Source organism: Oncorhynchus nerka, linkage group LG27, assembly GCF_034236695.1.
Source record: "Oncorhynchus nerka isolate Pitt River linkage group LG27, Oner_Uvic_2.0, whole genome shotgun sequence".
Lineage (NCBI taxonomy): Eukaryota > Metazoa > Chordata > Actinopteri > Salmoniformes > Salmonidae > Oncorhynchus > Oncorhynchus nerka.
The window spans coordinates 9,238,287-9,264,060 of record NC_088422.1 but is presented as its reverse complement, the minus strand read 5'-3'; the positions used below and the strand labels follow the sequence as shown (position 1 = coordinate 9,264,060).

General features: G+C 46.2%; 1 protein-coding gene across 1 annotated transcript in view; it reads right to left on the bottom strand.

Moving 5' to 3' along the window:
• LOC115124456 (probable phospholipid-transporting ATPase IM) overlaps positions 1–25,774 on the bottom strand; it is a 131,863-nt gene that overhangs the window by 28,967 nt on the left and 77,122 nt on the right. Inside the window, exons 15-20 of the mRNA XM_065011370.1 lie at positions 25,604–25,769; positions 21,631–21,819; positions 21,361–21,476; positions 20,489–20,653; positions 16,873–16,984; positions 5,517–5,622 (exon numbers count right to left, since the gene is read on the bottom strand). Of these exons, the coding sequence (XP_064867442.1) occupies positions 5,517–5,622; positions 16,873–16,984; positions 20,489–20,653; positions 21,361–21,476; positions 21,631–21,819; positions 25,604–25,769 (854 nt within the window). The remainder of the gene's footprint in view (positions 1–5,516; positions 5,623–16,872; positions 16,985–20,488; positions 20,654–21,360; positions 21,477–21,630; positions 21,820–25,603; positions 25,770–25,774) is intronic.

Below are 25,774 nucleotides of genomic sequence, written 5' to 3'. Positions count from 1 at the left end.
ATGAGATGTTATCAACCTGGGATGGGATGTTATCAACCTGGGATGGATGTTATCAACCTGGGATGGGATGTTATCAACCTGGGATGGGATGTTATCAACCTGGGATGGGATGTTATCAACCTGGGATGGGATGTGATGTTATCAACCTGGGATGAGATGTTATCAACCTGGGATGAGATGGGATGTTATCAACCTGGGATGGGATGTTATCAACCTGGGATGGGATGTTATCAACCTGGGATGAGATGGGATGTTATCAACCTGGGATGAGATGGGATGTTTTCAACCTGGGATGGGATGTTATCAACCTGGGATGAGATGGGATGTTATCAACCTGGGATGGGATGTTATCAACCTGGGATGGGATGTTCAACCTGGGATGGGATGTTATCAACCTGGGATGGGATGTTATTACCTGGGATGAGATGGGATGTTATCAACCTGGGATGGGATGTTATCAACCTGGGATGTGATGTTATCAACCTGGGATGAGATGGGATGTTATCAACCTGGGATGAGATGTTATCAACCTGGGATGGAATGTTATCAACCTGGGATGGGATGTTATCAACCTGGGATGGGATGTTATCAACCTGGGATGGGATGTTATCAACCTGGGATGGGATGGGATGTTATCAACCTGGGTTTGGATGTTATCAACCTGGGATGAGATGGGATGTTATCAACCTGGGATGGAATGTTATCAACCTGGGATGGAATGTTATCAACCTGGGATGGGATGTTATCAACCTGGGATGGGATGTTATCAACCTGGGATGGGATGTTATCAACCTGGGATGAGATGTTATCAACCTGGGATGGGATGTTATCAACCTGGGATGGGATGTTATCAACCTGGGATGTGATGTTATCAACCTGGGATGGGATGGGAAGTTATCAACCTGGGATGGGATGTTTTCAACCTGGGATGGGATGTTATCAACCTGGGATGGGATGTTATCAACCTGTGATGGGATGTTATCAACCTGGGATGAGATGTTATCAACCTGGGATGGAATGTTATCAACCTGGGATGGGATGTTATCAACCTGGGATGGGATGTTATCAACCTGGGATGGGATGTTATCAACCTGGGATGGGATGGGATGTTATCAACCTGGGATGGGATGTTATCAACCTGGGATGAGATGGGATGTTATCAACCTGGGATGGAATGTTATCAACCTGGGATGGAATGTTATCAACCTGGGATGGGATGTTATCAACCTGGGATGGGATGTTATCAACCTGGGATGGATGTTATCAACCTGGGATGAGATGTTATCAACCTGGGATGGGATGTTATCAACCTGGGATGGGATGTTATCAACCTGGGATGGGATGTTATCAACCTGGGATGGGATGTTATCAACCTGGGATGGGATGTTATCAACCTGGGATGGGATGTGATGTTATCAACCTGGGATGAGATGTTATCAACCTGGGATGAGATGGGATGTTATCAACCTGGGATGGGATGTTATCAACCTGGGATGGGATGTTATCAACCTGGGATGAGATGGGATGTTATCAACCTGGGATGAGATGGGATGTTTTCAACCTGGGATGGGATGTTATCAACCTGGGATGAGATGGGATGTTATCAACCTGGGATGGGATGTTATCAACCTGGGATGGGATGTTCAACCTGGGATGGGATGTTATCAACCTGGGATGGGATGTTATTACCTGGGATGAGATGGGATGTTATCAACCTGGGATGGGATGTTATCAACCTGGGATGTGATGTTATCAACCTGGGATGAGATGGGATGTTATCAACCTGGGATGAGATGTTATCAACCTGGGATGGAATGTTATCAACCTGGGATGGGATGTTATCAACCTGGGATGGGATGTTATCAACCTGGGATGGGATGTTATCAACCTGGGATGGGATGGGATGTTATCAACCTGGGATGGGATGTTATCAACCTGGGATGAGATGGGATGTTATCAACCTGGGATGGAATGTTATCAACCTGGGATGGAATGTTATCAACCTGGGATGGGATGTTATCAACCTGGGATGGGATGTTATCAACCTGGGATGGGATGTTATCAACCTGGGATGAGATGTTATCAACCTGGGATGGGATGTTATCAACCTGGGATGGGATGTTATCAACCTGGGATGGGATGTTATCAACCTGGGATGGGATGTTATCAACCTGGGATGGGATGTTATCAACCTGGGATCGGATGTGATGTTATCAACCTGGGATGAGATGTTATCAACCTGGGATGAGATGGGATGTTATCAACCTGGGATGGGATGTTATCAACCTGGGATGGGATGTTATCAACCTGGGATGAGATGGGATGTTATCAACCTGGGATGAGATGGGATGTTTTCAACCTGGGATGGGATGTTATCAACCTGGGATGAGATGGGATGTTATCAACCTGGGATGGGATGTTATCAACCTGGGATGGGATGTTATCAACCTGGGATGGGATGTTCAACCTGGGATGGGATGTTATCAACCTGGGATGGGATGTTATTACCTGGGATGAGATGGGATGTTATCAACCTGGGATGGGATGTTATCAACCTGGGATGTGATGTTATCAACCTGGGATGAGATGGGATGTTATCAACCTGGGATGAGATGGGATGTTATCAACCTGGGATGAGATGGGATGTTATCAACCTGGGATGAGATGGGATGTTATCAACCTGGGATGAGATGGGATATTTTCAACCTGGGATGGGATGTTATCAACCTGGGATGAGATGTTATCAACCTGGGATGAGATGGGATATTTAAAACCTGGGATGGGATATTTTCAACCTGGGATGGGAAGGGATGTTATCAACCTGGGATGAGATGGGATGTTATCAACCTGGGATGAGATGGGATGTTATCATCCTGGGATGAGATGTGATGTTATCAACCTGGGATGAGATGTTATCAACCTGGGATGAGATGTTATCAACCTGGGATGGGATGTTATCAACCTGGGATGGGATGGGATGGGATGTTATCGCCCTGGGATGGGATGGGATGTTATCAACCTGGGATGGAATGTTATCAAACTGGGATGGGATGTTATCAACCTGGGATGAGATGGGATGTTATCAACCTGGGATGGGATGGGAGGTTATCAAGCTGGGATGGAATGTTATCAACCTGGGATGGGATGTTATCAACCTGGGATGAGATGGGATGTTATCAACCTGGGATGAGATGGGATGTTTTCAACCTGGGATGGGATGTTATCAACCTGGGATGAGATGTTATCAACCTGGGATGGGATGTTATCAACCTGGGATGGGTTGTTATCAAGCTGGGATGGGATGTGATGTTATCAACCTGGGATGGGATGTTATCAACCTGGGATGGGATGGGATGTTATCAACCTGGGATGAGATGGGATGTTTTTGGGATGAGATGGGATGTTTTCAACCTGGGATGGGATGGGATGTTATCAACCTGGGATGAGATGGGATGTTATCAACCTGGGATGGGATGTTATCAACCTGGGATGGGATGTTATCAACCTGGGATGAGATGTTATCAACCTGGGATGGGATGTTATCAACCTGGGATGAGATGTGATGTTATCAACCTGGGATGGGATGTTATCAACCTGGGATGGGATGTTATCAACCTGGCATGGGATGTTATCAACCTGGGATGAGATGTTATCAACCTGGGATGGGATGGGAAGTTATCAACCTGGGATGGGATGTTTTCAACCTGGGATGGGATGTTATCAACCTGGGATGGGATGTTATCAACCTGTGATGGGATGTTATCAACCTGGGATGAGATGTTATCAACCTGGGATGGAATGTTATCAACCTGGGATGGGATGTTATCAACCTGGGATGGGATGTTATCAACCTGGGATGGGATGTTATCAACCTGGGATGGGATGTTATCAACCTGGGATGAGATGGGATGTTATCAACCTGGGATGGAATGTTATCAACCTGGGATGGAATGTTATCAACCTGGGATGGGATGTTATCAACCTGGGATGGGATGTTATCAACCTGGGATGGGATGTTATCAACCTGGGATGAGATGTTATCAACCTGGGATGGGATGTTATCAACCTGTTATGGGATGTTATCAACCTGGGATGGGATGTTATCAACCTGGGATGGGATGTTATCAACCTGGGATGGGATGTTATCAACCTGGGATGGGATGTGATGTTATCAACCTGGGATGAGATGTTATCAACCTGGGATGAGATGGGATGTTATCAACCTGGGATGGGATGTTATCAACCTGGGATGGGATGTTATCAACCTGGGATGGGATGTTATCAACCTGGGATGTAATGTCATCAACCTGGGATGGGATGTTATATCAACCTGGGATGGGATGTTATCAACCTGGGATAGGATGTTATCAACCTGGGATGGGATGTTATATCAACCTGGGATGGGATGTTATCAACCTGGGATGGGATGTTATATCAACCTGGGATGGGATGTTATCAACCTGGGATGAGATGTTATCAACCTGGGATGGGATGTTATCAACCTGGGATGAGATGTTATCAACCTGGGATGGGATGTTATCAACCTGGGATGGGATGGGATGTTATCAACCTGGGATGGGATGTTATCAACCTGGGATGGGATGTTATCAACCTGGGATGAGATGTTATCAACCTGGGATGAGATGGGATGTTTTCAACCTGGGATGAGATGTTATCAACCTGGGATTGGATGTTATCAACCTGGGATGAGATGGGATGTTTTCAACCTGGGATGAGATGTTATCAACCTGGGATGGGATGTTATCAACCTGGGATGGGATGTTATCAACCTGGGATGGGATGTTATCAACCTGGGATGGGATGGGATGTTATCAACCTGGGATGAGATGAGATGTTATCAACCTGGGATGAGATGTTATCAACCTGGGATGAGATGTTATCAACCTGGGATGGGATGTTATCAACCTGGGATGGGATGTTATCAACCTGGGATGAGATGGGATGTTATCAACCTGGGATGAGATGGGATGTTATCAACCTGGGATTGGATGTTATCAACCTGGGATGAGATGTTATCAACCTGGGATGAGATGTTATCAACCTGGGATGAGATGTTATCAACCTGGGATGGGATGGGATGTTATCAACCTGGGATGAGATGGGATGTTATCAACCTGGGATGGGATGAGATGTTATCAACCTGGGATGAGATGTTATCAACCTGGGATGAGATGGGATGTTATCAACCTGGGATGGGATGTTATCAACCTGGGATGAGATGGGATGTTATCAACCTGGGATGGGATGGGATGTCATCAACCTGGGATGGGATGGGATGTTATCGCCCTGGGATGTGATGGTCTATTCTGGTTCTGAAGACCAGTAGCAATGACAGGCATTGTTCCAATCCCACTTTACAACCGGTCAACTAATCAGTCTCCATTTAAAGGCCATTATAAGTTGAATGAGGTGTATTGGTGCTGGGTAGGTACTAAACCTTGGACAAACGGTGTTAGTATTGAGGCAGGCAGGGTTATGATGTCAAACCCTCTGACCTCAGTTCCTGTCTGACATCGTCTGAGTTGTTGGCCGACACGATGAAGATGTCGTTCATCTCCTCTCGCAGCATGTTGCAGGAGTAGCCAATGTTCTCCGCCGTCTCTGTCACATGACAAAAACACACAATATGATAGGTGGAGACATACACAGTGATGTGAACATATGGTCCTACACATCAAAGGAGGTTGGTGGCACCCTAATTGGGGAGGACGGGCTCGTGGTAATGGTTGGAGTTGAATGAGTAGAATGGTATCAAATACATGCCACCGGAGGTCTCTTCACAACCCCCAAGTCCAGAACAGACTACGGGAGGGGCACAGTACTACATAGAGCCATGACTACATGGAACTCTATTCTACATCAGGTGACTGATGCAGCAGTAGAATCAGTTACAAAAAAACAAGTACAAATACACCTTAAGGAACAGCGGGATTGGAAGGGAGTGAATGGAATGGAGTGAATGGAAGGGAGTGAATGGAAGGGAGTGAATGGAATGGAGTGAATGGAAGGGAGTGAATGGAAGGGAGTGAATGGAAGGGAGTGATTGGAATGGAGTGAATGGAAGGGAGTGAATGGAATGGAGTGAATGGAATGGAGTGAATGGAATGGAGTGAATGGAATGGTGTGATTGGAAGGGAGTGAATGGAATGGAGTGAATGGAATGGAGTGAATGGAATGGAGTGAATGGAAGGGAGTGAATGGTAGGGTGTGATTGGAAGGGAGTGAATGGAATGTAGTGAATGGAATGGAGTGAATGGAATGGAGTGAATGGAATGGTGTGATTGGAATGGAAGGGAGTGAATGGAAGGGAGTGAATGGTAGGGAGTGAATGGAATGGTGTGAATGGAATGGAATGGAGTGAATGGAATGGAGTGAATGGAATGGAGTGAATGGAAGGGAGTGACTGGAATGGAGTTAATGGAGTGAATGTAATGGAGTGATTGGAATGGTGTGAATGGAATGGAGTGAATGGAATGGATTGAATGGAAGGGAGTGAATGGAATGGTGTGAATGGAATGGAGTGAATGGAATGGAGTTAATGGAGTGAATGGAATGGAGTGATTGGAATGGAGTGAATGGAATGGAGTGACTGGAATGGAGTGATTGGAATGGAGTGATTGGAAGGGAGTGAATGGAATGGAGTGAATGGAATGGAGTGAATGGAAGGGAGTGAATGGAAGGGAGTGAATGGAAGGGAGTGAATGGAATGGAGTGAATGGAATGGAGTGATTGGAATGGAGTTAATGGAATGGAGTGAATGGAATGGAGTGAATGGAAGGGAGTGAATGTAATGGAGTGAATGTAATGGAGTGAATGTAATGTAGTGAATGGAATGGAGTTAATGGAGTGAATGGAATGGAGTGAATGGAAGGGAGTGAATGGAATGGAGTGAATGGAAGGGAGTGAATGGAATGGAGTGAATGGAAGGGAGTGAATGGAATGGAGTGAATGGAATGGAGTGAATGGAAGGAGTGAATGGAATGGAGTGAATGGAATGGAGTGAATGGAATGGAGACTGGAATGGTTAATGGAGTGAATGGAATGGAGTGATTGGAATGGAGTGAATGGAATGGAGTGAATGGAATGGAGTGAATGGAATGGAGTGAATGGAATGGAGGAACGGAATGGAATGGAATGGAGTGAATGGAATGGAGTGAATGGAGTGAATGGAGTGAATGTAATGGAATGGAGTGAATGGAATGGAGTGATTGGAATGGAGTGAATGGAATGGAGTGAATGGAATGGAATGGAGTGAATGGAATGGAGTGAATGGAATGGAGTGAATGGAATGGTGTGAATGGAATGGAGTGAATGGAATGGAGTGAACGGAATGGAGTGATTGGAATGGAGTGAATGGAATGGAGTGAATGGAGTGAATGGAGTGAATGTAATGGAATGGAGTGAATGGAATGGAGTGATTGGAATGGAGTGAATGGAATGGAGTTAATGGAGTGAATGTAATGGAGTGATTGGAATGGTGTGAATGGAATGGAGTGAATGGAATGGAATGGAGTGAATGGAATGGAGTAAATGGAAGGGAGTGAATGGAATGGTGTGAATGGAATGGAGTGATTGGAATGGAGTGAATGGAATGGAGTGACTGGAATGGAGTGATTGGAATGGAGTGATTGGAAGGGAGTGAATGGAATGGATTGAATGGAATGGAGTGAATGGAATGGAGTGAATGGAATGGAGTGAATGGAAGGGAGTGAATGGAAGGGAGTGAATGGAAGGGAGTGAATGGAATGGAGTGATTGGAATGGAGTTAATGGAATGGAGTGAATGGAATGGAGTGAATGGAAGGGAGTGAATGTAATGGAGTGAATGTAATGGAGTGAATGTAATGTAGTGAATGGAATGGAGTTAATGGAGTGAATGTAATGGAGTGAATGGAAGGGAGTGAATGGAATGGAGTGAATGGAAGGGAGTGAATGGAATGGAGTGAATGGAAGGGAGTGAATGGAATGGAGTGAATGGAATGGAGTGAATGGAAGGGAGTGAATGGAATGGAGTGAATGGAAGGGAGTGAATGGAATGGAGTGACTGGAATGGAGTTAATGGAGTGAATGTAATGGAGTGAATGGAATGGAGTGACTGGAATGGAGTTAATGGAGTGAATGTAATGGAGTGAATGTAATGGAGTGAATGGAATGAAGTTAATGGAGTGAATGGAATGGAATGGAGTGAATGGAAGGGAGTGAATGGAAGGGAGTGAATGGAAGGGAGTGAATGGAATGGAGTGAATGGAGGGGAGTGAATGGAATGGAGTGAATGGAATGGTGTGATTGGAAGGGAGTCAATGGAAGGGAGTGAATGGAATGGAGTGAATGGAATGGTGTGATTGGAAGGGAGTGAATGGAATGGAGTGAACGGAATGGAGTGATTGGAATGGAGTGAATGGAATGGAGTGAATGGAGTGAATGGAGTGAATGTAATGGAATGGAGTGAATGGAATGGAGTGATTGGAATGGAGTGAATGGAATGGAGTTAATGGAGTGAATGTAATGGAGTGAATGGAATGGAGTGAATGGGAATGGTGTGAATGGAATGTGAATGGAATGGAATTGGAATGGAGTGATTGGAATGGAGTGAATGGAATGGAGTGAATGGAATGGAGTGATTGGAATGGAGTTAATGGAATGGAGTGAATGAATGGAATGGAGTGAATGTAATGGAGTGAATGGAATGGAGTGATTGGAATGGAGTTAATGGAATGGAGTGAATGGAATGGAGTGATTGGAATGGAGTGAATGGAATGGAGTTAATGGAGTGAATGTAATGGAGTGAATGGAATGGAGTGATTGGAATGGAGTTAATGGAATGGAGTGAATGTAATGGAGTGAATGTAATGGAGTGAATGTAATGTAGTGAATGGAATGGAGTTAATGGAGTGAATGTAATGGAGTGAATGGAAGGGAGTGAATGGAATGGAGTGAATGGAAGGGAGTGAATGGAATGGAGTGAATGGAAGGGAGTGAATGGAATGGAGTGAATGGAATGGAGTGAATGGAAGGGAGTGAATGGAATGGAGTGAATGGAAGGGAGTGAATGGAATGGAGTGACTGGAATGGAGTTAATGGAGTGAATGTAATGGAGTGAATGGAATGGAGTGACTGGAATGGAGTTAATGGAGTGAATGTAATGGAGTGAATGTAATGGAGTGAATGGAATGAAGTTAATGGAGTGAATGGAATGGAAGGGAGTGAATGGAAGGGAGTGAATGGAAGGGAGTGAATGGAAGGGAGTGAATGGAATGGAGTGAATGGAATGGTGTGATTGGAAGGGAGTCAATGGAAGGGAGTGAATGGCATGGAGTGAATGGAATGGTGTGATTGGAAGGGAGTGAATGGAATGGAGTGAACGGAATGGAGTGATTGGAATGGAGTGAATGGAATGGAGTGAATGGAGTGAATGGAGTGAATGTAATGGAATGGAGTGAATGGAATGGAGTGATTGGAATGGAGTGAATGGAATGGAGTTAATGGAGTGAATGTAATGGAGTGATTGGAATGGTGTGAATGGAATGGAGTGAATGGAATGGAATGGAGTGAATGGAATGGAGTGAATGGAAGGGAGTGAATGGAATGGTGTGAATGGAATGGAGTGATTGGAATGGAGTGAATGGAGTGAATGGAGTGAATGTAATGGAATGGAGTGAATGGAATGGAGTGATTGGAATGGAGTGAATGGAATGGAGTGAATGGAGTGAATGTAATGGAATGGAGTGAATGGAATGTAGTGATTGGAATGGAGTGAATGGAATGGAGTTAATGGAGTGAATGGAATGGAGTGAATGGAATGGTGTGAATGGAATGGAGTGAATGGAATGGAATGGAGTGAATGGAATGGTGTGAATGGAATGGAGTGAATGGAATGGAGTGAATGGAATGGAGTGAATGGAATGGAGTGAATGGAATGGAGTGAATGGAATGGAGTGAATGGAATGGTGTGAATGGAATGGAGTGAATGGAATGGAATGGAGTGAATGGAATGGAGTGAATGGAATGGAGTGATTGGAATAGTGTGAATGGAATGGAGTGATTGGAATGGAGTGAATGGAATGGAGTTAATGGAGTGAATGTAATGGAGTGAATGGAATGGAGTGATTGGAATGGAGTTAATGGAATGGAGTGATAGGAATGGAGTGAATGGAGTGAATGGAGTGAATGTAATGGAATGGAATGGAGTGAATGGAATGGAGTGATTGGAATGGAGTGAATGGAATGGAGTTAATGGAGTGAATGGAATGGAGTGATTGGAATGGTGTGAATGGAATGGAGTGAATGGAATGGATTGAATGGAATGGAGTGAATGGAATGGAGTGAATGGAAGGGAGTGAATGGAAGGGAGTGAATGGAATGGAGTGAATGGAATGGAGTGAATGGAATGGAGTGATTGGAATGGAGTGAATGGAAGGGAGTGAATGGAATGGAGTGACTGGAATGGAGTTAATGGAGGGGATTGAATGGAATGGAGTGACTGGAATGGAGTTAATGGAGTGATTGGAATGGAGTGAATGGAATGGAGTGAATGGAATGGAGTGATTGGAATGGAGTGATTGGAATGGAGTGAATGGAATGGAGTGAATGGAATGGAGTGAATGGAATGGAGTTAATGGAGTGATTGGAATGGAGTGAATGGAATGGAGTGACTGGAATGGAGTTAATGGAGTGAATGGAATGGAGTGAATGGAATGGAGTGAATGGAATGGAGTGATTGGAAGGGAGTGAATGTAATGGAGTTAATGGAGTGAATGTAATGGAGTGAATGGAATGGAGTGAATGGAATGGAGTTAATGGAGTGAATGGAATGGAGTGAATGGAATGGAGTGAATGGAATGGAGTGAATGGAATGGAGTGATTGGAATGGAGTGAATGGAATGGAGTGAATGAAATGGAGTGAATGGAATGTAGTGAATGGAAGGGAGTGAATGGAAGGGAGTGAATGGAAGGGAGTGAATGGAAGGGAGTGAATGGAATGGAGTGATTGGAATGGAGTGAATGGAATGGTGTGATTGGAATGGAGTGAATGGAATGGAGTGAATGGAATGGAGTGATTGGAATGGAGTGATTGAAATGGAGTGATTGGAATGGAGTGATTGGAATGGAGTGAATGGATGGAGTGAATGGAGTGAATGGAGTGAATGTAATGGAATGGAATGGAGTGAATGGAATGGAGTGATTGGAATGGAGTGAATGGAATGGAGTTAATGGAGTGAATGGAATGGAGTGATTGGAATGGTGTGAATGGAATGGAGTGAATGGAATGGATTGAATGGAATGGAGTGAATGGAAGGGAGTGAATGGAAGGGAGTGAATGGAATGGAGTGAATGGAATGGAGTGAATGGAATGGAGTGATTGGAATGGAGTGAATGGAAGGGAGTGAATGGAATGGAGTGACTGGAATGGAGTTAATGGAGGGGATTGAATGGAATGGAGTGACTGGAATGGAGTTAATGGAGTGATTGGAATGGAGTGAATGGAATGGAGTGAATGGAATGGAGTGATTGGAATGGAGTGATTGGAATGGAGTGATTGGAATGGAGTGAATGGAATGGAGTGAATGGAATGGAGTGAATGGAATGGAGTGATTGGAATGGAGTGATTGGAATGGAGTGATTGGAATGGAGTGAATGGAATGGAGTGATTGGAATGGAGTGATTGGAATGGAGTGAATGGAATGGAGTGAATGGAATGGAGATTGAATGGAATGGAGACTGAATGGAATGGAGTTGGAATGGAGTGATTGGAATGGAGTGAATGGAATGGAGTGACTGGAATGGAGTTAATGGAGTGAATGGAATGGAGTGAATGGAATGGAGAATGGAATGGAATGGAGTGATTGGAATGGAGTGAATGGAATGGAGTTAATGGAGTGAATGGAATGGAGTGAATGGAATGGAGTGAATGGAATGGAGTTAATGGAGTGAATGGAATGGAGTGAATGGAATGGAGTGAATGGAATGGAGTGAATGGAATGGAGTGATTGGAATGGAGTGAATGGAATGGAGTGAATGGAATGGAGTGAATGGAATGTAGTGAATGGAAGGGAGTGAATGGAAGGGAGTGAATGGAAGGGAGTGAATGGAATGGAGTGATTGGAATGGAGTGAATGGAATGGTGTGATTGGAATGGAGTGAATGGAATGGAGTGAATGGAATGGAGTGATTGGAATGGAGTGATTGGAATGGAGTGATTGGAATGGAGTGATTGGAATGGAGTGAATGGAATGGAGTGAATGGAAGGGAGTGAATGGAATGGAGTGAATGGAATGGAGTTAATGGAGTGATTGGAATGGAGTGAATGGAATGGAGTGACTGGAATGGAGTTAATGGAGTGAATGTGATGGAGTGAATGGAATGGAGTGAATGGAATGGAGTGATTGGAAGGGAGTGAATGGAATGGAGTTAATGGAGTGAATGTAATGGAGTGAATGGAATGGAGTGAATGGAATGGAGTTAATGGAGTGAATCAAATCAAATCAAATTTATTTATATAGCCCTTCGTACATCAGCTGATATCTCAAAGTGCTGTACAGAAACCCAGCCTAAAACCCCAAACAGCAAACAATGCAGGTGTAAAAGCACGGTGGCTAGGAAAAACTCCCTAGAAAGGCCAAAACCTAGGAAGAAACCTAGAGAGGAACCAGGCTATGTGGGGTGGCCAGTCCTCTTCTGGCTGTGCCGGGTAGAGATTATAACAGAACATGACCAAGATGTTCAAATGTTCATAAATGACCAGCATGGTCGAATAATAATAAGGCAGAACAGTTGAAACTGGAGCAGCAGCACAGTCAGGTGGACTGGGGACAGCAAGGAGTCATCATGTCAGGTAGTCCTGGGGCACGGTCCTAGGGCTCAGGTCCTCCGAGAGAGAGAGAAAGAAAGAGAGAATTAGAGAGAGCATATGTGGGGTGGCCAGTCCTCTTCTGGCTGTGCCGGGTGGAGATTATAACAGAACGTGGCCAAGATGTTCAAATGTTCATAAATGACCAGCATGGTTGAATAATAGTAAGGCAGAACAGTTGAAACTGTAGCAGCAGCATGGCCAGGTGGACTGGGGACAGCAAGGAGTCATCATGTCAGGTAGTCCTGGGACATGGTCCTAGGGCCCAGGCCAGTTGAAACTGGAGCAGCAGCATGGCCAGGTGGACTGGGGACAGCAAGGAGTCATCATGTCAGGTAGTCCTGGGGCATGGTCCTAGGGCTCAGGTCCTCCGAGAGAGAGAAAGAAAGAGAGAAGGAGAGAATTAGAGAACGCACACTTAGATTCACACAGGACACCGAATAGGACAGGAGAAGTACTCCAGATATAACAAACTGACCCTAGCCCCCCGACACATAAACTAATGCAGCATAAATACTGGAGGCTGAGACAGGAGGGGTCAGGAGACACTGTGGCCCCATCCGAGGACACCCCCGGACAGGGCCAAACAGGAAGGATATAACCCCACCCACTTTGCCAAAGCACAGCCCCCACACCACTAGAGGGATATCTTCAACCACCAACTTACCATCCTGAGACAAGGCCGAGTATAGCCCACAAAGATCTCCGCCACGGCACAACCCAAGGGGGGGCGCCAACCCAGACAGGCCGACCACAACAGTGAATCAACCCACCCAGGTGACGCACCCCCCCCCAGGGACGAATGGAATGGAGTGAATGGAATGGAGTGAATGGAATGGAGTGAATGGAAGGGAGTGAATGGAAGGGAGTGAATGGAAGGGAGTGAATGGAATGGAGTGATTGGAATGGAGTGAATGGAATGGTGTGATTGGAATGGAGTGAATGGAATGGAGTGAATGGAATGGAGTGAATGGAATGGAGTGATTGGAATGGAGTGATTGGAATGGAGTGAATGGAATGGAGTGAATGGAATGGAGTGAATGGAATGGAGTGATTGGAATGGAGTGATTGGAATGGAGTGAATGGAATGGAGTGAATGGAATGGAGTGATTGGAATGGAGTGAATGGAATGGAGTGAATGGAATGGAGTGAATGGAATGGAGTGATTGGAATGGAGTGATTGGAAAGTGAATGGAATGGAGTGAATGGAATGGAGTGATTGGAAATGTGTGAATGGAATGGAGTTAATTGAGTGAATGGAAGGGAGTGAATGGAATGGAGTTAATGGAGTGAATGGAGTGAATGGAATGGAGTTAATTGTGAATGGAAGGGAGTGAATGGAATGGAGTGATTGGAATGGAGTTAATGGAGTGAATGGAGTGAATGGAATGGAGTGAATGGAAGGGAGTGAATGGAATGGAGTGATTGGAATGGAGTTAATTGAGTGAATGGAATGGAGTGAATGGAATGGAGTGAATGGAATGGAGTGATTGGAATGGAGTGATTGGAATGGAGTTAATGGAGTGAATGGAGTGAATGGAAGGGAGTGAATGGAATGGAGTGATTGGAATGGAGTTAATTGAGTGAATGGAATGGAGTGAATGGAAGGGAGTGAATGGAATGGAGTGATTGGAATGGAGTGATTGGAATGGAGTGAATGGAATGGAGTGAATGGAGTGAATGGAGTGAATGTAATGGAATGGAGTGAATGGAATGGAGTGATTGGAATGGAGTGATTGGAATGGAGTGATTGGAATGGAGTGAATGGAAGGGAGTGAATGGAATGGAGTGAATGGAATGGAGTTAATGGAGTGATTGGAATGGAGTGAATGGAATGGAGTGACTGGAATGGAGTTAATGGAGTGAATGGAATGGAGTGAATGGAATGGAGTGAATGGAATGGAGTGATTGGAAGGGAGTGAATGGAATGGAGTGAATGGAATGTAGTGAATGGAAGGGAGTGAATGGAAGGGAGTGAATGGAAGGGAGTGAATGGAAGGGAGTGAATGGAATGGAGTGATTGGAATGGAGTGATTGGAATGGAGTTAATGGAATGGAGTGATTGGAATGGAGTTAATGGAGTGAATGGAAGGGAGTGAATGGAAGGGAGTGAATGGAATGGAGTGATTGGAATGGAGTTAATGGAGTGAATGGAGTGAATGGAATGGAGTGAATGGAAGGGAGTGAATGGAATGGAGTGATTGGAATGGAGTGATTGGAATGGAGTTAATGGAGTGAATGGAGTGATTGGAATGGAGTTAATGGAGTGAATGGAGTGAATGGAATGGAGTGAATGGAAGGGAGTGAATGGAATGGAGTGATTGGAATGGAGTTAATTGAGTGAATGGAAGGGAGTGAATGGAATGGAGTGATTGGAATGGAGTGATTGGAATGGAGTGATTGGAATGGAGTTAATTGAGTGAATGGAATGGAGTGAATGGAAGGGAGTGAATGGAATGGAGTGATTGGAATGGAGTGATTGGAATGGAGTTAATGGAGTGAATGGAGTGAATGGAATGGAGTGAATGGAATGGAGTGATTGGAATGGAGTGATTGGAATGGAGTGAATGGAATGGAGTGATTGGAATGGAGTGAATGGAATGGAATGAATGGAATGGAGTGAATGGAATGGAGTGAATGGAATGGAGTGATTGGAATGGAGAGTGAATGGAATGGAATGGAATAATTGGAATGGAGTGATTGGAATGGAGTGAATGGAATGGAATGAATGGAATGGAGTGAATGGAATGGAGTGAATGGAATGGAGTTAATGGAGTGATTGGAATGGAGTGACTGGAATGGAGTTAATGGAGTGAATGGAATGGAGTGAATGGAATGGAGTGAATGGAATGGAGTGAATGGAATGTAGTGAATGGAAGGGAGTGAATGGAAGGGAGTGAATGGAAGGGAGTTAATGGAGTGATTGGAATGGAGTGAATTGGAGTGAATGAATGGAATGGAATGGAGAATGAATGGAATGGAGTTGGAATGGAATGGAATGGAATGGAATGGAAGTGATTGGAATGGAGTGGAGTGATTGGAATGGAGTGAATGGAATGGAGTGAATGGAATGGAGTGATTGGAATGGAGTGATTGGAATGGAGTGATTGGAATGGAGTGAATGGAATGGAGTGAATGGAATGGAGTGATTGGAATGGAGTGATTGGAATGGAGTGATTGGAATGGAGTGAATGGAATGGAGTGAATGGAATGGAGTGATTGGAATGGAGTGAATGGAATGGAGTGAATGGAATGGAGTGATTGGAATGGAGTGATTGGAATGGAGTGATTGGAATGGAGTGAATGGAATGGAGTGATTGGAATGGAGTGAATGGAATGGAGTGATTGGAATGGAGTGAATGGAATGGTGTGATTGTAATGGAGTGAATGGAATGGAGTGAATGGAATGGAGTGATTGGAATGGAGTGAATGGAATGGAGTGAATGGAATGGAGTGAATGGAATGGAGTGATTGGAATGGAGTGAATGGAATGGAGTGATTGGAATGGTGTCAAACATGAAAACATGCGTATGATACCGTTTCATTCACTCCATTTTGACCAATATTATGATTCGTCCTCCCCTCAGCAACCTCCACTGCTTTACATGAATTACATTCCAACCGTCACAATGAGCCTGTCCTCCTGTAGCCCATTCCCACAAGCCTCCTCTGAGTTAGACATAGAGATAGACGTGGCTTAAATACCTTGATGGTTTGGAAGAAACAACAACATCATTGTTCAAAATAAGATAACATTATTTTTATTTTACCAACCCTTTAAATGTCCAATGCAGCCATTTGATTTTAACATCAAATCTGTGTAACAAATAAGTACCTTACTGTTATTATTTTCAATTAAAATTGTAAAACAATTTAATTAAAAATTGCTTCTTTGCAAAGAGCAATTTCTCACGCAAGAATTTTGCCAGGACTCTCTGGGAAAACCTATTGTTATTCTGTTATATGTGAGGCAGATAGCTGAGAGTATGTTGCTTGTTGACTAACCCTGTTTGTCGCCAGTGAGCACCCAGATCTTGATGTCAGCTTTGGCGAGCTGCTCGATGGTCTGTGGAACACCATCTTGGAGCTTATCCTCTATGGCTGTAGCTCCCAGCAACTACACACACACACACACACACACACACACACACACACACACACACACACACACACACACACACACACACACACACACACACACACACACACACACGCACACACACACGCACACACGCACACACGCACACATACATTTAATTACAATCCTTTCTCTATCTGTAAGAGCTAAAACGGCCCCTGGTTCAGTGTTCAGGACATACCATCAGGTATTTTTAAAAATATTTAACCTGTCAAAGCTAAACTGACCCTGGTTCAGAGGCAATTTACTGTTAAAACATGAAATTGGATGGTCTCTGCACAGACCATACAAACGCTCCACACCGCGTGGCCGCGGCCACCCTAATCTGGTGGTCCCAGCGCGCACGACCCACGTGGAGTTCCAGGTCTCCGGTAGCCTCTGGAACTGCCGATCTGCGGCCAACAAGGCAGAGTTCATCTCCGCCTATGTCTCCCTCCAGTCCCTCGACTTCTTGGCACTGACGGAAACATGGATCACCACAGACAACACTGCTACTCCTACTGCTCTCTCTTCGTCTGCCCACGTGTTCTCGCACACCCCGAGAGCTTCTGGTCAGCGGGGTGGTGGCACCGGGATCCTCATCTCTCCCAAGTGGTCATTCTCTCTTTCTCCCCTTACCCATCTGTCTATCGCCTCCTTTGAATTCCATGCTGTCACAGTTACCAGCCCTTTCAAGCTTAACATCCTTATCATTTATCGCCCTCCAGGTTCCCTCGGAGAGTTCATCAATGAGCTTGATGCCTTGATAAGCTCCTTTCCTGAGGACGGCTCACCTCTCACAGTTCTGGGCGACTTTAACCTCCCCACGCCTACCTTTGACTCATTCCTCTCTGCCTCCTTCTTTCCACTCCTCTCCTCTTTTGACCTCACCCTCTCACCTTCCCCCTACTCACAAGGCAGGAAATACGCTCGACCTCATCTTTACTAGATGCTGTTCTTCCACTAACCTCGTTGCAACTCCCCTCCAAGTCTCCGACCACTACCTTGTATCCTTTTCCTCTCTCTCTCATCCAACACTTCCCACACTGCCCCTACTCGGATGGTATCGCGCCGTCCCAACCTTCGCTCTCTCTCCCCCGCTACTCTCTCCTCTTCCATCCTATCATCTCTTCCCTCTGCTCAAACCTTCTCCAACCTATCTCCTGATTCTGCCTCCTCAACCCTCCTCTCCTCCCTTTCTGCATCCTTTGACTCTCTATGTCCCCTATCCTCCAGGCCGGCTCGGTCCTCCCCTCCCGCTCCGTGGCTCGACGACTCATTGCGAGCTCACAGAACAGGGCTCCGGGCAGCCGAGCGGAAATGGAGGAAAACTCGCCTCCCTGCGGACCTGACATCCTTTCACTCCCTCCTCTCTACATTTTCCTCTTCTCTCTCTGCTGCTAAAGCCACTTTCTACCACTCTAAATTCCAAGCATCTGCCTCTAACCCTAGGAAGCTCTTTGCAACCTTCTCCTCCCTCCTGAATCCTCCTCCCCTCCCCCTCCTCCCTCTCTGCAGATGACTTCGTGAACCATTTTGAAAAGAAGGTCGACGACATCCGATCCTCGTTTGCTAAGTCAAACGACACCGCTGGTTCTGCTCACACTGCCCTACCCTGTGCTCTGACCTCTTTCTCCCCTCTCTCCAGATGAAATCTCGCGTCTTGTGACGGCCGGCCGCCCTACAACCTGCCCGCTTGACCCTATCCCCTCCTCTCTTCTCCAGACCATTTCCGGAGACCTCCTCCCTTACCTCACCTCGCTCATCAACTCATCCCTGACCGCTGGCTACGTCCCTTCCGTCTTCAAGAGAGCGAGAGTTGCACCCCTTCTGAAAAAACCTACACTCGATCCCTCCGATGTCAACAACTACAGACCAGTATCCCTTCTTTCTTTTCTCTCCAAAACTCTTGAACGTGCCGTCCTTGGCCAGCTCTCCCGCTATCTCTCTCAGAATGACCTTCTTGATCCAAATCAGTCAGGTTTCAAGACTAGTCATTCAACTGAGACTGCTCTTCTCTGTATCACGGAGGCGCTCCGCACTGCTAAAGCTAACTCTCTCTCCTCTGCTCTCATCCTTCTAGACCTATCGGCTGCCTTCGATACTGTGAACCATCAGATCCTCCTCTCCACCCTCTCCGAGTTGGGCATCTCCGGCGCGGCCCACGCTTGGATTGCGTCCTACCTGACAGGTCGCTCCTACCAGGTGGCGTGGCGAGAATCCGTCTCCACACCACGTGCTCTCACCACTGGTGTCCCCAGGGCTCTGTTCTAGGCCCTCTCCTATTCTCGCTATACACCAAGTCACTTGGCTCTGTCATAACCTCACATGGTCTCTCCTATCATTGCTATGCAGACGACACACAATTAATCTTCTCCTTTCCCCTTCTGATGACCAGGTGGCGAATCGCATCTCTGCATGTCTGGCAGACATATCCGTGTGGATGACGGATCACCACCTCAAGCTGAACCTCGGCAAGACGGAACTGCTCTTCCTCCCGGGAAGGACTGCCCGTTCCATGATCTCGCCATCACGGTTGACAACTCCATTGTGTCCTCCTCCCAGAGCGCTAAGAACCTTGGCGTGATCCTGGACAACACCCTGTCGTTCTCAACTAACATCAAGGCGGTGGCCCGTTCCTGTAGGTTCATGCTCTACAACATCCGCAGAGTACGACCCTGCCTCACACAGGAAGCGGCGCAGGTCCTAATCCAGGCACTTGTCATCTCCCGTCTGGATTACTGCAACTCGCTGTTGGCTGGGCTCCCTGCCTGTGCCATTAAACCCCTACAACTCATCCAGAACGCCGCAGCCCGTCTGGTGTTCAACCTTCCCAAGTTCTCTCACGTCACCCCGCTCCTCCGCTCCCTCCACTGGCTTCCAGTTGAAGCTCGCATCCGCTACAAGACCATGGTGCTTGCCTACGGAGCTGTGAGGGGAACGGCACCTCAGTACCTCCAGGCTCTGATCAGGCCCTACACCCAAACAAGGGCACTGCGTTCATCCACCTCTGGCCTGCTCGCCTCCCTACCACTGAGGAAGTACAGTTCCCGCTCAGCCCAGTCAAAACTGTTCGCTGCTCTGGCCCCCCAATGGTGGAACAAACTCCCTCACGACGCCAGGACAGCGGAGTCAATCACCACCTTCCGGAGACACCTGAAACCCCACCTCTTTAAGGAATACCTAGGATAGGATAAAGTAATCCCTCTCACCCCCCCTCCCCCTGAAAAGATTTAGATGCACTACTGTTCCACTGGAGGTCATAAGGTGAATGCACCAATTTGTAAGTCGCTCTGGATAAGAGCGTCTGCTAAATGACTTAAATGAATAAATGAAATGAATAAATGAAATTAAGTAGGACATTTTTATTGGGAAGTTTATTTATAATTTTCCCTGGATTTAATTTTCAACCGGTTTACCTTCACTTTAAGACATACTGTATCACCCAGTCTTTGTCTGTAGACGTTCATCTGATCCTGATTTAAGTGTTTAACTCCTTCCTACCATCAGGTCTTTCTCTATCTCCTCATAGAGCAGGTCTAGTTTGTCCTCTCTGTCCTCCAGGGCTGTGCTGGCCTCATGGTGGCGCTGTTTCCAGCTGCTGAAGTATTTCTCATCCAGGTCCTTATAGGCTAGAGCCAGGGTCCGCAGGCCCTCACCAGCAAACTCCTGTAGGGACAAAACACACACACAATTTATATACAACGTGATTTGGATGGTTTAATATTTATTGAGCCACTCTTTCACAGAAGTACAGGGAGGAAGAGAGAGGCAGACACACTTGGACTCTCTCTCTCGTTCTTCCTCGCTCTGTCTCCCCCTCTCTCTGTCTCCCCCTCTCTCTCTGTCTCCCCCTCTCTCTGTCTCCCCCCCCTCTCTGTCTCCCCCTCTCTCTGTCTCCCCCTCTCGCTGTCTCCTCCTCCCTCTGTCTGCCCCTCCCTCTGTCTCCCCTCTCTCTGTCTCCCCCTCTCTGTCTCCCCTCTCTCTGTCTCCCCTCTCTCTGTCTCCCCTCTCTCTGTCTGCCCCTCTCTCTGTCTGCCCCTCCCTCTGTCTGCCCCTCCCTCTGTCTGCCCCTCCCTCTGTCTCCCACCCTCTCTGTCTCCCCCTCTCTCTGTCTCCCCCTCTCTCTGTCTCCCCCTCTCTCTGTCTCCCCCTCTCTCTCCTACACACACCCACACACACACCCACACACACACACACACACACACCAGAGGAGGCTGGTGGGAAGCGCTATAAGAGGAGCTCAATGTCATGGTTGGAACAGAATCAATGTTTCCATGTGTTTGATACCGTTAGATTTATTCTAATCCAGCTATTACAACTTCCTCTTATAGCTCCTCCCACCAGCCTCCTCTGACACACACACACACTTTTACATTGAGGTGTTCAGTGGTGACATCCATCAGCTTGGTACAGGACTGGTCCAGCCTCTCATAGACCATGGTGTCTGCTCCTTTACAGTATAAACACAGCTTCCCCTCTGGGCTCCGTACTGTCACACACACACACACACACACGCACACACACACACACACACACACACACACACACACAACATAGTAAGAATTATGTTTGCATAGACATCTTACAATGAGCATCAAGGAACTTAAATCTCCCATGAAACGTGTTTCCAGAGGGCTGTTTACCAATGACGGACATCCTCTTGCGGACGTTGTTGAAGTCAAGGATGGCGAGGAGTTCATAACTGTGTTGTTCTCCCATCTCTACGATGGTGACGCTCTCTGGCGTGCGAGAGCGGAACACAAAGCCAAAATTGCGTGCAGCGGTTACCAAGGCACCTTCGTCAGGGGACTGGGCCTGGTACAGCAGCTCACCTGTACAGAGGGAGTGAAGTAATTTCCTGTTGTTAGAGTAAGTGGGTAAGTGGGTCACTTAAGTGAGTAAGTGGGTGTAGTTTTCTCTCTATCTTTACATCCTCTCTGCTCTGTGACCCAGAAACTGATAAGTGGTCGAGTGCTCAAGCAGATTAGTGGGCGAATGGAACAGTGTTCTTGCCACCTTGATAGCCACTTTTCATTGAGGATCATGTGACTCATACCAGAGTTCCTTAGTGGAAGAATTTTCAATCAGTTTTTGTTTCATCAGAGGAGAGAAAAACTAAATGCTATTTATCTTCTTATCTATAAAAATGTCTTGAACAACTAACTTCATCATGTAACACATTTAATTTGGGATCCACCCCTGTAAAGGTAATATGCCTGATGACACGTGAGTGGGAGTGTATCGTTTCATACAATCGCATTTTCGTCCACGTTCCCTCTCCTCACCGCCGCTCCTCGATGACCTTTGACCTTTTTCCAAAGGCGGCGAGAGAGGAAACAGGAGTTGAGCAACTCCAAATTCATTTTTATTGGTGTCACACCCTGACCATAGTTTGCTTTGTATGTTTCTATGTTTTGGTTGGTCAAGGTGTGATCTGAGTGGGCATTCTATGTTACATGTCTAGTTTGTCTAGTTCTATGTTTGGCCTGATATGGTTTTCAATCAGAGGCAGGTGTTAGTCATTGTCTCTGATTGGGAACCATATTTAGGTAGCCTGTTTGGTGTTGGGTTTTGTGGGTGATTGTTCCTGTCTCTGTGTTTGCACCAGATAGGGCTGTTTAGGTTTTCTCACGGTTCTTGTTTTGTTAGTCTGTTCATGTATAGTTGTCTTTATTAAAGAACCATGAATAGAAACCACGCTGCGTTTTGGTCTGCCTCTACTTCACCACAAGAAAGCCGTTACAATTGGTCACAAACATATTTAGTAGATGTTATTGCGGGTGTAGCGAAATGCTTGTGTTCCTAGCTCCAACATTGCAGTAGTATATAACAATTCACAACAATACACACAAATCGCAAATCTAAAAGTAAAATAATGGAATTAAGAAATATATAAATATTCGGACGAGCAATGTCGGAGTGGTATTGACTAAAATATAGTATATATGAGATGAGTAAAGCAGTATGTAAACATTATTAAAGTGACCAGTGATTCCATGTCTTTGTATATAGGGCAGCAGCCTCTAAGGTGCAGGGTTGAGTAACCAGTGATTCCATGTCTTTGTATATGGGGCAGCAGCCTCTAAGGTGCAGGGTTGAGTAACCAGTGATTCCATGTCTTTGTATATGGGGCAGCAGCCTCTAAGGTGCAGGGTTGAGTAACCGGGTGGTAGCTGGCTAGTGATGGATATTTAACAGTCTGATAGCCTTGAGATAGAAGCTGTTTGTCAGTCTCTCAGTCCCTGCTTTGATGCACCTGTACTGACCTCGCCTTCTGGATGATAGCGGGGTGAACAGGCAGTGGCTCGGGTGGTTGTTGTCCTTTGATCTTTTTGGCCTTCCTGTAACATCGGGTGGTGTAGGTGTCCTTGAGGGCAGGTAGTTTGCCCCCGGTGATGCGTTGTGCAGACCTCACTACCCTCTGGAGAGCCTTACGGTTGTGGGAGGTGCAGTTGCCGTACCAGGCTGTGATGCAGCTCGACAGGATGCTCTCAATTGTACATCTGTAAAAGTTTGTGAGGGTCTTAGGGACCAAGCTAAATTTCTTCAGCCTCCTGAGGTTGAAGAGGCGCTGTTGTGCCTTCTTCACCACACCGTCTGTGTGGGTGGACCATTTCAGTTTGTCAGTGATGTGTACGCCGAGGAACTTTTCACCTTCTCCACTGTGGCCCCGTCGAAGTCCACGATCAGCTCCTTCGTTTTGTTGACGTTGAGAGAGAGGTTATTTTCCTGACACCACTCCGCCAGGGCCCTCACCTCCTCCCTGTAGTCTGTCTCGTCATTGTCTATAATCAGGGCCCTCACCTCCTTCCTGTAGTCTGTCTCGTCATTGTCTATAATCAGGGCCTAATGCTGTTGTGTTGTCTGAAAACTTGATGATTGAGTTGGAGGTGTGGGTGGCCACGCAGTCATGGGTGAACAGGGAGTACATGTTTAGGATCAGTATAGTGGAGGTGTTGTTTCACCACCCGGGGGCGACCCGTCAGGAAGTCCAGGACCCAGTTGCACAGGGCAGGGTTCAGACCCAGGGCCCTGAGCTTAATGATGAGCTTGGGGGGTACTATGGTGTTGAAGGCTGAGCTATAGTCAATGAACAGCAGTCTTACATGGGTATTCCTCTTGTCCAGATGGGATAGGGCATTGTGCAGCCCTGCGAGGGTTAACACGCTTAAATGTCTTACTCACGTCGGCCACAGAGAAACAGAGCCCACAGTCCTTGGAAGCGGACCGCGTCCTCAAAGCGGGCAAAGAAGGTGTTTAGTTTGTCCGGGAGCAAGACGTCGGTGTCTGCGACGTGGCTGGTTTTTCCTTTGTTGTCTGTGATTGTCTGTAGACCCTGTCACATACGTCTCGTGTCTGGGCCATTTAATAGTGACTCCACTTTGTCTCTGTACTGATGTTTTGCCTGTTTGATTGCCTTACGGAGGGAATAATTCACTGTTTGTATTTGACCATATTCCAAGTCGCCATGGTTAAATGCAGTGGGTCGTGCTTTCAGTTTGGCACGAATGCTGACATCTATCCACGTTTTTTGCTTTTAATAGACACAGTGGGAAGAACATTCCCTATCCACTTCCTGATGAACACAGTCACTGTGTCCGTGTATATGTCAATGTTATTCTCAGAGGCAACCCGGAACATGTCCCATTACATCTGATCAAAACAATCTTGTAGCATGAATTCTGATTGGTCAGACCAGCATTGAATAGACCTTTAACATGGGTACTTCCTGTTTGAGTTTCTGCCTATAGGAAGGGAGGAGCAGAATGGAGTTGTAATTTGATTTGCTGAAGGGAGGGCATGGGAGGGCCTGGTAGCCATCCCAGAAGGGAGAGTAACAATGGTCAATAGTTCTTGTAGCGCGAATACTACAGGCAATGTGTTGATAGAATTTCGGTAGCGTTTCCACCAATTTCGTTTCCTCCAATTTTCTTGGAGGAAAGGATCCAATTCGGGAAAATCGTATTTCTGGTCGTAATGCTGGAGAGTTAACGCTGCTCTGATATCCAAAAGTTATTTCTGGCTGTAATAAAACAAAAGGCTTTCTGGGTAATATAAGAAATAACACACAAAAAAACTAAATACTGCCAAATTGCTTAGAAGCTAGAAGCAGAGCTGCCATGTCTGTCAGCGCCATCTTAGATCCAATTAAGAAAAAGCCTCTCTCTCTCCCTCTCCCTCTCCCCCTCCCACTCCTTATGTTGCATACATACATGAACATGGATAAACACACAGTCTTCCCTTTCAGACACACACAATGTCAACATCTGAAAATTGTTTCATTAACAAACAACATACTTCCCACTATCACTAACTCTCGCTCCCTCTCTCCCTCTCTCCCTCTCTCTCTCCCTCTCTCTCTCTCTCTCTCTCTCCCTCTCTCTCTCTCTCTCTCTCCCTCTCTCCCTCTCTCCCTCTTACCCTCTTACCCTCTTACCCTCCCACTCCTTATGTTGCATACATACATGAACATGGATAAACACACAGTCTTCCCTTTCAGACACACACAATGTCAACATCTGAAAATTGTTTCATTAACAAACAACATGCTTCCCACTATCACAAACTCTCGCTCCCTCTCCCTCTCTCCCTCTCTCCCTCTCTCTCGCTCCTCACCCTCTATCTTCTCCTCAGCCATAACGGTGTGACAGAGGGCCAATAGTCTGAAGAAGGACTGGATCTCAGGACTCTCCAGCTTCAAAGCCTCCACCAGGGAGTGGTCATGGAAGGAGAAGTGATGATCAGCCAAAGGGTTGAACGACCAGTCCACTGTTTCTGCGTGCTGGG